The following is a 14,911-nucleotide window of genomic DNA, read 5'->3' as shown; positions in this document are numbered from 1 at the left end:
TTCCTGCTGAATTGTGCTTAGTACAGGGGAATACCTATGCTGCCATAGTTTTATGGTATCTCTCTGTACAGACTATGAGCAAACTTAGGGGCTGTTCCTGCTGAATTGTGCTTAGTACAGGGAATACCTATGCTGCCATAGTTTTATGGGATCTCTCTGTACAGACTATTAAAAAACGTAGGGGGGGATGTTCCTGCTGAATTGTGCTTAGTACAGGGAATACCTATGCTGCCATCGTTTAATGGGATCATTCTGTACAGACTATGAGCAGACTTAAGGGACTGTTCCTGCTGAATTGTGCTTAGTATAGGGGAATACCTATGCTGCCATCGTTTTATGGGATCTCTCTGTAAAGACTATTAAAAAACGTAGGGGGATGTTCCTGCTGAATTGTGCTTAGTACAGGGGAAAACCTATGCTGCCATAGTTTTATGGGATCTCTCTGTACAGACTATGAGCAAACTTAGGGGACTTTTCCTGCTGAATTGTGCTTAGTACAGGGAATACCTATGCTGCCATTGTTTTATGGGATCTCTCTGTACAGACTATTAAAAAACGTAGGGGGATGTTCCTGCTGAATTGTGCTTAGTACAGGGGATACCTATGCTGCCATCGTTGGGATCATTCTGTACAGACTATGAGCAGACTTAAGGGACTGTTCCTGCTGAATTGTGCTTAGTATAGGGGAATACCTGTGTTTCCAATACTTCTCACTGAGACTACTGCCACCTACCATGTTCCTCAGCCTGGCACATTTAGAGGACCTAGCCCCACACACACACACAGGAATCAATTGACTGGATTTAGTCCCACCAATGAGTGTTGGAACCTGGGCAGTTTGTGCGGTCCTCCTTCACTAGAGATACCAACTCACATATCTCATGTCACTATCGCTTTAACCATCTGTACAATGAGAGAACGTTAGTGGAAGAGGGGTGAGCACAAGGTATTGCAGCTAAAAACAAAGATTCATCATGGCAGCTTCTGTGACCAAAGAGATGGAAGAAAAGCCTGGAGAATGGCATCCAGAGCTCAGTCCATATCTTATAGCAAATACTGGCTCGATTGATCCGCCAAATCCTGAGATGATTCCTACATCAGACCCGCACCCCAGAGCCAGACACACAGATTCCCAGAACCCCATAGGCTACAGTCCGGCCATGAAATAAATATAATAAATAAATATATAATAAATATCATTTAATATTAAACACTCAGCAGCACAAGGAGGGTATATTTACATCAAACAACCTTCCCGGAATGAAGTGGGAGCAGCTGGGCAAGGTTCTGGGCGTCACATGTCCTGGTACTGAAAGACTTTAATGCAATTGTGCATGCTGTCGGCTACCAGAAGCAGAGTGTCTTGCCACAAAGCCAACCCTCTGGGACTACTAAGCCCCTCTGATACTAACACTTTTGCCGGCCGTTTGGGTGGATAGTAGACAATAGAGTGAGTGTTACCCCAGTCTGCTACCAGTACCCCTCCTTCACTGTCTATACAAACCCCCCATGGGTTACAGAGTTTAGGACCAGGATTTTCCTTGAGGCCCAGGATTTTCAGGATTTGCCAGTCCTCCCTCAGCACCTTGACACAGCAGCCCCCATCCAAGCCCCTCTCTGTGATGGCCAGTAGGCCTTGGCTGTTGGAGGCCACGAGGTAGGGCTTGTTGAACCCAGGGATGATGGTGCTTTCCTTCTGGCAGCCAGTCACGGGGTGCAGAATCAGGGTACAAATGGTTCCCAGCTTCATATCTGCTACAATGAACTCATCCTGATAGTTGGTAGTGATGCCCCTTGGGGCACCAAAGTTCTTGGAGATGACTTGTAGCAGGCGGCCATGCTTGTTGTACACTTCCACCGTGCGATCCGTTGAGTTGGTCAAGGCTACTAGGCCTCTGTTGCTCACAGCAACATCAAAGTAATTCTTAGCCTCCAGGGCAATTTGCTGCAGGATTTTACCCCGGGGGTTCATTATTTGCAGCCTTCTGTTCCCATAATCCACCACATAAAGAGAACCTGCTTTGGTGGCATATAAACCATGAGGAAGATTCAACTCGGCTCGGCCAGACCCAAATTTGCCAAACTGCCGTACGAGACCTTTGGGCTTCTCTCCATTGGCTCTTTGGCAGTCTAGAAGATTAGACTCACTTTTACTGAACCCATCAACCTTGTATGTGAGTTGCCCACGAGAGGCTCGAGCTGACTTTACCTTGTTTTGGGAGAGTCTCCCATATACTCGACTAGAACCAGGGGGAGCAGAACTGACCAAGGTTCTTGGATTGGACCAACAGCTTGAGGCACTAGAGGAGGAGTCCCTCCTGTCTGATGCAGATAATGGTCTATGGGGCCTAGAGTTACGGTGCCTTGAAAGTCTTTCTATATACGGCAAGGAGGCTGATCTTAGGACACTCTTCTGGGCTGAAGTCCCTTGCACTGTTCTTCTGTTCCTGTTGATTCCTTGATGCAGTGACCCAGGAAGGCTTCCAGCAGACTGGACTCTCCTATGCTGCTTTGGTTTCAGAGCATGAGCATTGTTTGAACTTGAGGCATCACTTGCACTTATAACAGGGCGCCCTTTGCTGGTGTCTTTAGATGCCAGTCGGAAGAATGATCGAGGTTTGTGGCCACAATCAGTGGCATCTCTTCTTCTTGGAGACTCTATAATGAAAGTGTATGATGATTGCACACTTTCTGCTGGTGATGGTAGCCTTGGAGGACACTCACTAGGAAGGTCATTGTCATCAGGAGGAGATGACAGTGGCGGTTCTGTGATTGACCCATATGGTTTGTGTTGAGTATTCTGATAGGATCTTGTGCTGTGGATCTCATCATTGCTATCTGTACAGCTGGACACATCTACTGACATCCACCTAGCCGCATGTTCACCATCACTATCCTTTTTAGCTGATGGTACCCGACTCACTCTGATGGCCTCTTCCCGGCAAGTTTTGGGGTCCCTTTCTCTGGGTCCTTCTTCTAAACCTTCATCTGAGCTGTTGTCACACACGTATGTTGCAGTTGCCTTGAACACTGTTTCATGATCAGGTACAAGGGTCAGCAGGTGGCCATTTTGCTTGGTAAAAGAGTTGAGGTCAGTTTGGCTGATTGAGGTTCTGGAGGTGTGTGGAGCACCCTGAAGGCCATTTTTGGGAGGAGTTATTATTTTGGGTACTCTGAATACAGTGCTGCCAGGGTTTCTAACCACTGCTGTTCTGCTGAGAGGGGTATGACTCTTTATGGGAACTGCTGGTGAGTTCATTGGTTGTTGGTGGGTCTGTGGCACCTTTGAATCTATTGTGTCCCTTGTTTTGGTGCTCCTTGAATTTGTAAGATTCTTTTCTCCATTAGCACTTGTTACAACCATGGTTAAACCTTTTAGTACTTGTGACTCCTTATGAAGATGGTTGGTGGTACAAGAATCAGATTTTGGGGTCATACTATGTCCCTCACTGACAACTCTTTGAACTTTCCCTCCTCGTATTCCAGTTGACAGGCTCTGTTTAGAAGGACTTTGTTTTATATCAGAGTTCCAGATTTTCGTGGCTGTTCTTGGACTTTGTGCTCCATTGTCAGCTTCCTTGACAGCCTGTTCCCTTGGAGAAGTGTTTACTTGTTTGTGGACTGCAACCTCCATGTCTGGACCTTTGGTGCTGGACACAGAATCCTGGTCACTTTCATCTCCTAAAATGATCTTTACACTGACACATCCAGTGTCATTTGAGCTCTGAGATCTCTCTTCCCATGGAGGAGTTTCATTGAGGAGCAGAACTGAGCCACTGAGATCAGATTGAGTTTGCCCCTTGGGCTTGAAACAAGGAATGGAGAAGCCAAGTGACTGTCCCTCACAGTTTATCTCTCCGAGGCTTAAGGACATCAAGGGGTGGGGAGTAAAGTGCACCTTTTGTAACCTGACATTAATGCTTTTCTTTCTAGCAAATATGGTGGCCACTCTCTTCTGGATCTCCTTCACCACCGGATCGCTGTCGCAGGAGGTGGCCAACATCTGCTTGAGCTGGGAGGAAATGGTAGAGATCTCATGTACCATCGTATTGATCTCAAACACCCCATTCTGTAAGGCAAGTTCATTCGCCTTCTGTACAGAGGAAAGCTGATCTTTCAGTCTTCTGTGCTCCTCTTCCACCAGGGTGAGGATGGTCTGCTCCTGCTTCAGGATGGACAACAGTGTCCTCTCAAAAGATCTGGAGATCTGCTCATGGTCCTTGGTGTGTTCAGACTTGATCTGCTCTAAATCCAGGCAAGTCTGGGCGAGATCACTCAGCAGAACCTTAAAGTAACTCATGTTGGCTGGTTGGGCTTGTGTGGGGCCTCTATGCCATTCCTTGTGCTGGTGATAGTACCCTGCAAGTACAACCACAACATGTTAGTCACCTTCTTCTTCTTCCCATACAAATAAACACAGAGGAACCACAACATGTTAAGTCATCTTCTTCTTCCCATACAAATAAACACAGAGGAACCACAACATAAACTTGTACATTCCCTGTACCCTAGGCTTTCCAAAGTGGGTATGAGACTAAGTAGGCTTTGGGTCAGTATGAGACAGGTTGTGTGAGTGCTGGGTCAATATGAGACAGTCTGTGAGAGTGCTGGGTCACTACAAGACAGGCTGTGTGAGTGCTGGGACAGTATGAGAGAAGCTATGAGAGTGCTAGGTCAGTATGAGACAAGCTATGAGAGTTATTGGTCAATTTGAGACAAGCTATGAGAGTACTGGGTCAGTATGGGACAAGCTATGAGAATGCTGGGTCAGTATGAGACAAGCTATGAGACTGCTGGGTCAGTATGAGACAAGCTATGAGAGTACTGGGTCAGTATGAGACAAGCTATGAGAGTACTGGGTCAGTATGAGACAAGCTATGAGAGTGATGGGTCAGTATGAGACAAGCTATGAGACTGCTGGGTCCCTATGAGACAATCTATGAGAGTGATGGGTCAATTTGAGACAAGCTATGAGAGTACTCAGTCAGTATGAGGCAAGCTATGAGAGTACTGGGTCAGTATGAGACAAGCTATGAGAGTACTGGGTCAGTATGAGACAAGCTATGAGAGTGATGGGTCAGTATGAGACAAGCTATGAGACTGCTGGGTCAGTATGAGACAAGCTATGAGAGTGATGGGTCAGTATGAGACTGCTGGGTCAGTATGAGACAAGCTATGAGAGTACTGGATCAGTATGGGACAAGCTATGAGACTGCTGGGTCAGTATGAGACAAGCTATGAGACTGCTGGGTCAGTATGAGACAAGCTATGAGACTGCTGGGTCAGTATGAGACAAGCTATGAGAGTACTGGATCAGTATGGGACAAGCTATGAGACTGCTGGGTCAGTATGAGACTGCTGGGTCAGTATGAGAAAGAGAACAGACGGACAGATATTAGGAGAGAGTCAGGGTTGAGGCACAATAAATAATTAGGGTAACGAGTGAAAGACAAGACTGAGTCATTTATTTTACATGAGTGACAGCAGATCCTGATACTGAGAGATGGGGAGAGACTGACTGGATAGTAACAGAGGAGGGTATTGTCCTTATGCTGCATATGATCAGCTCATGGGGCAATATGGCAACTCCCAGCCATGTATATCCATGTTATATATGTAATTACAGGGCAGTGTATAACCCTATAGCAATGGGGAAACAGACACAGACAATTGGCTGCAGCAGCAGAACTGGTTTCCATGCAGCCATGAGGATTCATTTCCTCACAGGGAAAGTCTGATACTTGAGCCAAACGCTTTATTGTCAGCAGGTTTCAGGGAGATCACATTCCCAGGTACACGAATCAGTAGCCATTATTCTGCTGAACTACCAATCCCAGAATGCACTGCTAAATTTAGAGGAGAAAGCCACACACACCCCTGCTGGGATACCCGCTCTGGTGGCCACTGAATTATATTTTGGAAGTTTGTTTTGGAACTTGAGATGAGTTCAGCCAGGCTTCCAAAAAATTAACCACACCCACCTTTTTCTTATGAAAGTGTCAGGCTTTATAGGCCTTTACCTGCCCTAATAATATAATATGGGAGCAAACCCCCAAATCTCTATTTATTATATTCACAATATTAAAATACCTGATAATTGTGAATATTTATGTCCCTGTGTGTAATGTGCAGCATGTACCCCTCTATTATAAAGGATGAGCCATCCCAACTACAGTAATCTCCTCCATCCCCCCCAGTACAGTAATCTCCTCCATCCCCCCCAGTACAGTAATCTCCTCCATTCCCCCCAGTACAGTAATCTCCTCCATTCCCCCCAGTACGGTAATCTTCTCCATTCCCCCCTGTATGGTAATCTCCGCCATTCCCCCCAGTACAGTAATCTCCTCCATTCCCCCCTGTATGGTAATCTCCGCCATTCCCCCCAGTACAGTAATCTCCTCCATTCCCCCCTGTATGGTAATCTCCTCCATTCCCCCCAGTAATCTCCTCCATTCCCCCCTGTATGGTAATCTCCGCCATTCCCCCCAGTACAGTAATCTCCTCCATTCTCCACAGTAATCTCCTCCATTCCCACCTGTACGGTAATCTCCGCCATTCCCCACAGTTATCTCCGCCATTCCCCCCAGTACAGTAATATCTGCCATTCCCCCCCCCATTACGGTAATCTCCACCATTCCCCTAGTACAGTAATCTCCTCCATTCCCCCCAGTACAGTAATCTCCTCCATTCCCCCCCTGTATGGTAATCTCCACCATTCGCCCCAGTAATCTCCTCCATTCCCCCTGTATGGTAATCTCCGCCATTCCCCCCCAGTACAGTAATCTCCTCCATTCCCCCCTGTATGGTAATCTCCGCCATTCCCCCCCAGTACAGTAATCTCCTCCATTCCCCCCAGTAATCTCCGTCATTCCCCCCAGTACAGTAATATCTGACATTCCCCTAGTACGGTAATCTCCTCCATTCCCCCCAGTACAGTAATCTCCACCATTCTCCCAGTGCAACGGTCTCTTCTTCCATTCCCCCAGTGCTGCTGTCTTTGCTGATTTCCTTCATAGAAATACCTCCCATGCCCCCTGCCATTTACCCCAGTACAGCGCCAGAGACCCAGTGGCACAAAGAGCAGATACACAAGTGTTATACACAGACAGAGAGTAAAGTAGGTCCCTGAGTGCCACTTACCTGCCCGATGTCCCAGGGCTCAGGATGATTCTCTCTCCCCTGTGAGTGGCTCTGGTTACTAACAACAAGCTCTCATATCCTGTCTCTGGCTCACACTGGGGAGGGAGGGGCACAAAGTATGGACAGGTGCAGAGCAGGAGATCAGGTACATGTGTGTGTGCAGAGATGTGCTGTGTGTATGTGATATGTATATACAGTAATTACAGTAAGTACAGGGGATACTATAGTACATTGGTTCTATATTCAGTATGTACAGTAAGTACAGTATACACAGGGACGGCACTAATACATTGGTTCTATATACAGTAAGTACAGTAAGTACAGGGGATACACAGGGATAGCACAAATACATTGGTTCTATATACAGTAAGTAGAGGAATAATAATGACGCATCCCTGCACTTCATCTGATTATAAAGCAGAATTTCCTGTTTGTTCTGGTGTTTCGGTCATTGAAGTCACATGATCCGATTCCATTATTTTCTGTGTTTGTGCAAATAAACCAAATCTCACTTAATCTTCTCCTCCTCTTTATAAACCACTTTATTCTCACGCTGCTCTGGGCCCTAAATGCCTTGAGGCTCTCACAGGTGAGAAGTAAATCCTGAGCAGGAGCAGAACTGGACTGAGAAGTTTCAGAGTAGAGTTAAAGGGAAACTGTCCCTATAAACGTGTGATAGAGATGACTACAGAATTAAGAGAGAAGGTGCACACCCTCAAAATTAGAATGCGGGGTACTAATCCATAGGAGACTCCCCATCAGGGTCTCCAAATGTAACTGCTAAATATTAACAGAAACGGATAGCACACCCAGTTAGAAAAAAATTATTACAGAAAAAGAAAAAAATATAAAAAAAATTACAAAATAATATTTGGTGAGCCCAACGCATTTCGACCTTAAGGGTCTTCCTCAGGGGCACAAATAATCAAAAAAAATCAAAAGGGCAGGTGAGATGACAGACTTCAGGGTTAACCCTATAATCTCTGGGAAGATCAGTCGTGCGGGGGGGGGTTACATTGACATTAAGGAAGTTATAGAAGCAAAATGGAAATGTGTTTCCAGAGGAACCCGGGAGTCGCAGGGAGTTTTATTATTGATGGCAATTTATTAATCTATGCAGTCCAGCAGGAAATATTGGGGGGAATCCAGTGGGATTCAGTAAATGTGGCCCCTAGTTCTGTATCAAGCGTCTCCCCTGGGTCAGAATCAGATGGGGTCTCGTCTCTTTCTTCCCCTTTATTTGCACAAGATCCGACCCAGTGACCTTTGCCCCTTCCTCATTCTCCCAATTATTCCTCTGCCAATCCGGGTTTCCCATTTCCAGCTGGAATCAGATTTCTCCGCTCAATAATTTACATGAGAGGATCCATTCTCAGCCAGAGGGGCTGGTTTAAAGGGGAAGCTGACCTTAAATGTTTGCACCGTCCCTTCTTTAGTCTTTGCATGAGTTTGTTTGGAATTAATCTGCTGTCTGGTTGCTTAGGAAACTGACCCTAGCAATGGCCTGAAGAATTTATGGACAGGAAAAGAACAGGAAGTGAAGCCCCCAAACAAAGGGGGAACAGAGACTCCATGCCCTGGGCAGTAGAGCTGAGAGTGGGGGCACACACCTGGGGCCAGCGAGCTCTGGGGCCCCTAGGGGTGTAAGGTCTGCCCCCAAACCCACATAACAGCTCTGCAGTAGAACAAGGAGGGCACAAGACTTTCAGACTGATGTTAGAATTTATTAAATACTTTAAGGAATAAATATTTACCCCTCCCAGCAAAAAGACACCAAAATCCAGTCTCCATGGCAACGTCAATCAAGTCAGAAAGGGAGGGGCCCTTGGCATCGAGGTACTGGAGCTGAAAGTCACAAACACAAGATGGGTCAGAACTGCGGGGGCGAGACTCCAGGGGGATTCGGCCAATGAGAAGGGGTCTCTCAATATATTACTAATTCCAACCTACAAACGAATTGGAAAGGGAAAGACTAAATGCTCACCTGGGATTGGCTGTGGGGTGCAGCTAGTTGGGGGGTCTGGGTGCCCCAGGATACAGTGGGAGATGTAGAGGGGGTCGTAGTGGAGGGTGTCACAGGCCAAACACTGGAATATGGAGCATCGGTAACAGGAGCCAAATGACTGAGGCTGATCCAGAATACAGAGTTTTGTTTCTGCCCCTCTAGTCCTGGATTTCCTGGGGACACATCCGAGAATAGAGGGTGAGAGACGGGGGGCTCCGGGGTAGTTACAACTATACAACCTCCTGCCCATAATAACTATCCCCCAAACAGTATGGCAACTCCCACCTGCAGAAACTGGGGAGAAGGAGAGAGTGAATGGGAACAACCACAAGCTCCTGAGCCGGAGAGTCTCACAACAGAACCCCATCAGCAGCTGTTGGTCCCAGTTAATGAGGGTTTGGAGAGAGATTTGCCCCAGTCACTGAGGTGATTTATGATTGGAGGCTGATTGCCCTACTCAGTTCTGATAGGGAGAGCAAGTCGGGGCAATACTGGGAGGCAGAACTGATGGGGCAAATATTCATTGTCTCTTAATCAGATTGGGACTCTGTGTTCAGTGCTGGGAAATCTTGGCCCTACAGAGAAAGGGTTAACACCCCATTATCATCCCATTACTTTTAAGGGGTTGTTCGCCTTTAAATTAACTGTTAGTATGATACAGAGCAGGGTCCCCCCTTTTTTACCCGTGAGCCACATAAAAAATGTTGGAGAGCAACACAAGCATGCAAAAAGTTCCCGGGTGCCAAATAAGGGATGTGATTGACTATTTGGTAGCCCCTATATGAATTGTCAGACTGCAGGAGTTGCTGTTTGGAAATACAACTGGTTTTAATACAACCAAAACTTGCCCCAAGCCTGGAATTCAAAAATAATCATTTGTTTGAGGCCACTGGGAGGAACATCCAAAGGGTTGGGGAGACACATGTTACTCATGACCACTGGTTGGGGATCCCTGATGTAGAGAGTGATATTCTGTGACAATTTGCAATTTGTTTTCATTTTTTTTTTAATAATATAATTTTGGCCATTTGGTTGCTATGGTCCAAATTCCCCTAGCAACCATGCATTGATTTGAATAAGAAATTAGCCCATTAGTTATTTCTGACAAAAGCTGGTGACAGTCTCCCTCTGATATCGTCAGATCGGCAATACACGCAGAGATATTATCGGCAGCCGACAGAAATCTTCGATGGGACAGAAAATGTCGGGACTCTCCACACACAGCCCGAAAATCATACGAAACGGAGATTCATACAATTATATTGGCACATCTACGGACAGTTTTATACTCATTTTAGAGACTCACATAGGGAGTCTCATTTGGATTTGCACCTCAAACTCACTTACTGGGTGTGCGCCTCCTAATCTTATATCTTTTCAATTCATATAAAAGAAAGTAATAAAAAGTAGCAATAACAATACATTTTTAGCCTTACAGACTATTTGTTTTTTTAGATGGGGTCAGTGACCCCCCCATTTGAAAGCTAGAAAGAGTCAAAATTCAAAAACTATATAAAAAATTTTTTTTAAGGTTGCTTAGAATTGGCCATTCTAAAAGTTACCATATTTGTGAACCACCCCTTTAATATACTTAAATTTTCTGGTGTTCCTGTTTCTTTAATGCCCCGCTATGCACAATAAGGATTTGATGTGTTTGGTTCTGGAGGGACAAGCTCGTGGGGAAATAATGGGGCAATAATGGGCCAGTGTATGGGGCAATAATGGGCTAGTGTGTGGGGCAATAATGGGCCAGTGTGTGGGGCAATAATGGGCCAGTGTGTGGGGCAATAATGGGCCAGTGTGTGGGGCAATAATGGGCCAGTGTGTGGGGCAATAATGGGCCAGTGTGTGGGGCAATAATGGGCCAGTGTGTGGGGCAATAATGGGCCAGTGTGTGGGGCAATAATGGGCCAGTGTGTGGGGCAATAATGGGCCAGTGTGTGGGGCAATAATGGGCCAGTGTGTGGGGCAATAATGGGCCAGTGTGTGGGGCAATAATGGGCCAGTGTATGGGGCAATAATGGGCCAGTGTGTGGGGCAATAATGGGCCAGTGTGTGGGGCAATAATGGGCCAGTGTATGGGGCAATGATGGGCCAGTGTATGGGGCAATGATGGGCCAGTGTATGGGGCAATGATGGGCCAGTGTGTGGGGCAATGATGGGCCAGTGTGTGGGGCAATGATGGGCCAGTGTGTGGGGCAATAATGGGCCAGTGTGTGGGGCAATAATGGGCCAGTGTGTGGGGCAATGATGGGCCAGTGTATGGGGCAATGATGGGCCAGTGTATGGGGCAATGATGGGCCAGTGTGTGGGGCAATAATGGGCCAGTGTGTGGGGCAATAATGGGCCAGTGTGTGGGGCAGGGAAGCTTCAACGTTTAACACCTGAGACAAATTTTCCCCTTCAGATCTGCCTCCAGGTTGGGGTTCCCTTTACATCTCACCTGACTTTACTTTCAGGGTCTCCTCAAACATCACAGACCTCCCCCTTTATACCTGAACGAAGATGCACAAAACACAACCCCCCCAGGTTCCATTGTAGTGATTGGTCACCCCCTCCCCACCCAGCATGCATTGCTAATTATCCCTTCAGCTGATTGGTTGGCAACACATTAACCCAGTTCTGGCTGCAGAGTTGGACTGGGCTCTCGGGGGCCCCTGTGTTTCCATTACAGACATGGGGGTGCCTATAGGAAAGGTCTGGTTGGCTGGGGGGCAGGAGGGCCCCATTACACAATGTCTGCAGGTTCCTGAGCAGCTGAGTAACATGAGATCAATATGAAGCATCTCCTGCAGGATTAGACACTGGGAGGCCCCCCCAACATTACACCAACCCCGGGGGCACTGCACCTCTGTTCCTCTCTACGACTGATGGGGAGACTTGGGCGCCATTTTCCTGTGCCCCCCTCCTGTCGCTGGTTCTGTTCAAACTTTGGGTTCAGGAAAATCCTGGGAGGGAAACAGAAAGTCCAACAACGACTGCAGCAGTTTGTCTCCTCCTCTTCCTCCTTCAGCCTCTCCCCAGGCTTCCCCTCCACACTGGCCATTGCTGGTGCATGCTGGGAACTGAACCTCCTCTCACCCCCAACTATATACCCCAGATACTGCTGTCACCCATTTATATACTTCCCCTTTAATAAAGGAGCCACACCCTCTGCACCTCACAACACGACTCCTGCATCACTTTCACTCTTTTAATAAGAACGTTGCAATAAAAGCGCTTAGTCTAGACCTGCAGAGATTTCAGCTCAACATGTTCAACTACTTCCTCTCGTTATCTCTAATTACTCACACCTGCCTCTAATTACTCTCTCACACTGCACCTGAACCATCACTCATCAGAGACACACAGGGGTTATACAGGGAACTCTGAGTATCACTCATGTATTATAAGGGATAATGTACCCCCTACTGTAAATGATAAGGCTATTAGAAGTCACTGAGGGGTTGTTCTGTGACCATATAAAGACACAAGGCTGCAGGCTGAGTTATACAGGGAACTCTGAGTATCACTCATGTATTATAATGGATAATGTACCCCCTACTGTAAATGATAAGGATATTAGAAGTCACTGAGGGGTTTTTCTGTGACCATATAAAGGCACAAGGCTGCAGGCTGACTTATACAGGGAACTCTGAGTATCACTCATGTATTATAAGGGATAATGTACCCCCTACTGTAAATGATAAGGATATTAGAAGTCACTGAGGGGTTGTTCTGTGACCATATAAAGACACAAGGCTGCAGGCTGAGTTATACAGGGAACTCTGAGTATCACTCATGTATTATAAGGGATAATGTACCCCCTACTGTAAATGATAAGGATATTAGAAGTCACTGAGGGGTTGTTCTGTGACCATATAAAGACACAAGGCTGCAGGCTGAGTTATACAGGGAACTCTGAGTATCACTCATGTATTATAATGGATAATGACCCCCTACTGTAAATGATAAGGATATTAGAAGTCACTGAGGGGTTGTTCTGTGACCATATAAAGGCACAAGGCTAAGTGTAGTTATTATTATACAGAGATTTACATGTACAACTTTCACATAATATCCATTTGTTGCCTCTGTTTTATTTTACTTACCCTTTCCATGGAACATGTGCTAGGTCAGAAATGACAAATGGATTTAAATGGTTACACCCTTTTTAGGAGGGACAGAGGGATTAAATAGAGTGTGTTTGTACGTAAAGCCTGAATTAAAGCCATGAGCTAAAGAAATAACAATAGCTGGCACTGGTGAGGGTGTAGAATCCCTCTGGGTAGAGATTTTGACTGGACAAAAGGTAACAAAGAGAATTATCATTGGTGTATGTTATAAACCACCTCGTATAAGTGTCGAGTATGAAGCCCAGCAAATAACTATAATACTGAACTCATCTCTTACATTTGTGTGGGTGAGGGGCATTTAGGGAATAGTGATCATAACATGGTCTCCTTTGAGATTCTGTTGCAGAAGCAATTCTATAAGGGACGAACTGAACACGAAATTTCAGACGTGCAAACTTTGACAGTATAAGGGCATCTCTGCAACATATTAAGTGGGAAATGCTTTTCACAGGGTTAAACACAGAACACAGTATATTCCACTTGTAAAGAAGGAACGTTGTTGCAAAGCAAAACCTTTTTGGTTCAATAGAAGCGTTGGTGTTGAGGTGGGTAAGAAAAGACGTGCTTTTAAGGCTTTCAAGTTAGCTGGTACAGCCGAAACATTTATAAGGTACAAGGAGGCCAATAAATCATGCAAAGAAGCTATAAGGCAAGCTAAAATTGATATGGAAAAGGATTTTGCAGCAAGCAGTAAAAAAAAATCCAAAATTATTTTTTAAATATGTTAATAGTAAAAAAATGAAGAAGGAAGGGGTGGGACCTTTAATATCAGGAGGGTCAGCTGGTTAATGAGAACAGAGAAAAAGCTGAGATTCTGAACGGTTTCAATTTTTCATCTGTCTACACAAATGAGGAACCAGTTAATGAAGGTTTCCTTCTTAATAGTCTACAATTCTAGTAATACAACTAATGATGCATGGTTCACACATGAGGAAATTCAAAAGAGACTAGAACATGTTAAGATAAACAAAGGTGCGGGGCCAGATGGTATTCATCCCAGGGTAATTAGTGATCTTAGCTCTGTGATTGCCAAACCTCTTTACTTAATTTTTCAGGACTCATTGAGATCTGGCATAGTACCGAGAGACTGGCGAATTGCTAATGTGGTGCCTCTATTCAAAAAAGGATCTCGTTCTCAGCCTCAAAACTACAGGCCAGTTAGTCTGACATAAGGGCAGGAAAGCTTTTCAAAGGGTTAATAAAGGATAAGATACTGGACTTCATAGCAAATCATAGTACAAGTGTGTGCCAGCATGGTTTTATTTGTAATAAATCTTGCCAGAATAACAATTTATTTTAATGAGGTGAGCAGGAACCTCGATTCTGGGATGGCAGTGGATGTGATGTACTTAGACTTTGCTAAAGCATTTGATACAGTGCCACACAGAAGGTTACTGGTTAAATTAAGGAATGTTGGCCTGGAACATAGTATTTGTACCTGGATAGAGAACTGGCTAAAAGATAGACTACAAAGAGTGGTGGTACATGGAACATTTTCTAATTGGACCAGTGTTGTTAGTGGAGTACCGCAAGGCTCTGTACTAGGTCCCTTGCTTTTCACCTTGTTTATTAATGACCTGGAGGCGGACATTGAAAGTACTGTTTCTATTTGTGCAGATGATACTAAATTGTGCAGAGCTATAGGTTCCAT

The 14,911-nt window shown here is 45.6% G+C and overlaps 1 protein-coding gene across 2 annotated transcripts; it reads right to left on the bottom strand.

The window, feature by feature from the left end:
• Positions 1 to 1,185: 1,185 nt before the first annotated feature.
• On the bottom strand, positions 1,186 to 12,542 carry LOC121400068. Of its 2 annotated transcripts, XM_041582732.1 has the most exons (4): positions 11,995 to 12,542; positions 9,125 to 9,318; positions 8,895 to 8,985; positions 1,186 to 4,359 (listed from the first exon to the last, which is right to left on the bottom strand). In XM_041582732.1, the coding sequence occupies exons 3-4, from the start codon at positions 8,929 to 8,931 to the stop codon at positions 1,295 to 1,297; spliced, it is 3,102 nt and encodes a 1,033-aa protein (XP_041438666.1). In that variant the 5' UTR covers positions 8,932 to 8,985; positions 9,125 to 9,318; positions 11,995 to 12,542; the 3' UTR covers positions 1,186 to 1,294. The 2 variants fall into 2 exon arrangements, with proteins under 2 accessions (XP_041438666.1, XP_041438667.1); XM_041582733.1 differs by lacking the exons at positions 8,895 to 8,985; positions 9,125 to 9,318; positions 11,995 to 12,542 and adding an exon at positions 7,141 to 8,020.
• Between the last annotated feature and the right edge of the window lie 2,369 nt (positions 12,543 to 14,911).

Source organism: Xenopus laevis, chromosome 2L, assembly GCF_017654675.1.
Source record: "Xenopus laevis strain J_2021 chromosome 2L, Xenopus_laevis_v10.1, whole genome shotgun sequence".
Taxonomy (NCBI): domain Eukaryota; kingdom Metazoa; phylum Chordata; class Amphibia; order Anura; family Pipidae; genus Xenopus; species Xenopus laevis.
Note: the sequence above shows the minus strand (reverse complement) of the source record. Positions and strands in the feature narration are given on the sequence as shown.

Coding starts and splice junctions, on each gene's coding strand:
- LOC121400068 (XM_041582732.1), bottom strand. CDS start 8,931: ATGGAGACTGGATTTTGGTGTCTTTTTGCTGGGAGGG. Junction 4,360..8,894: donor GTGTCTTTTTGCTGGGAGGG/GTAAATATTTAT, acceptor TTGTACTTGCAG/GGTACTATCACCAGCACAAG.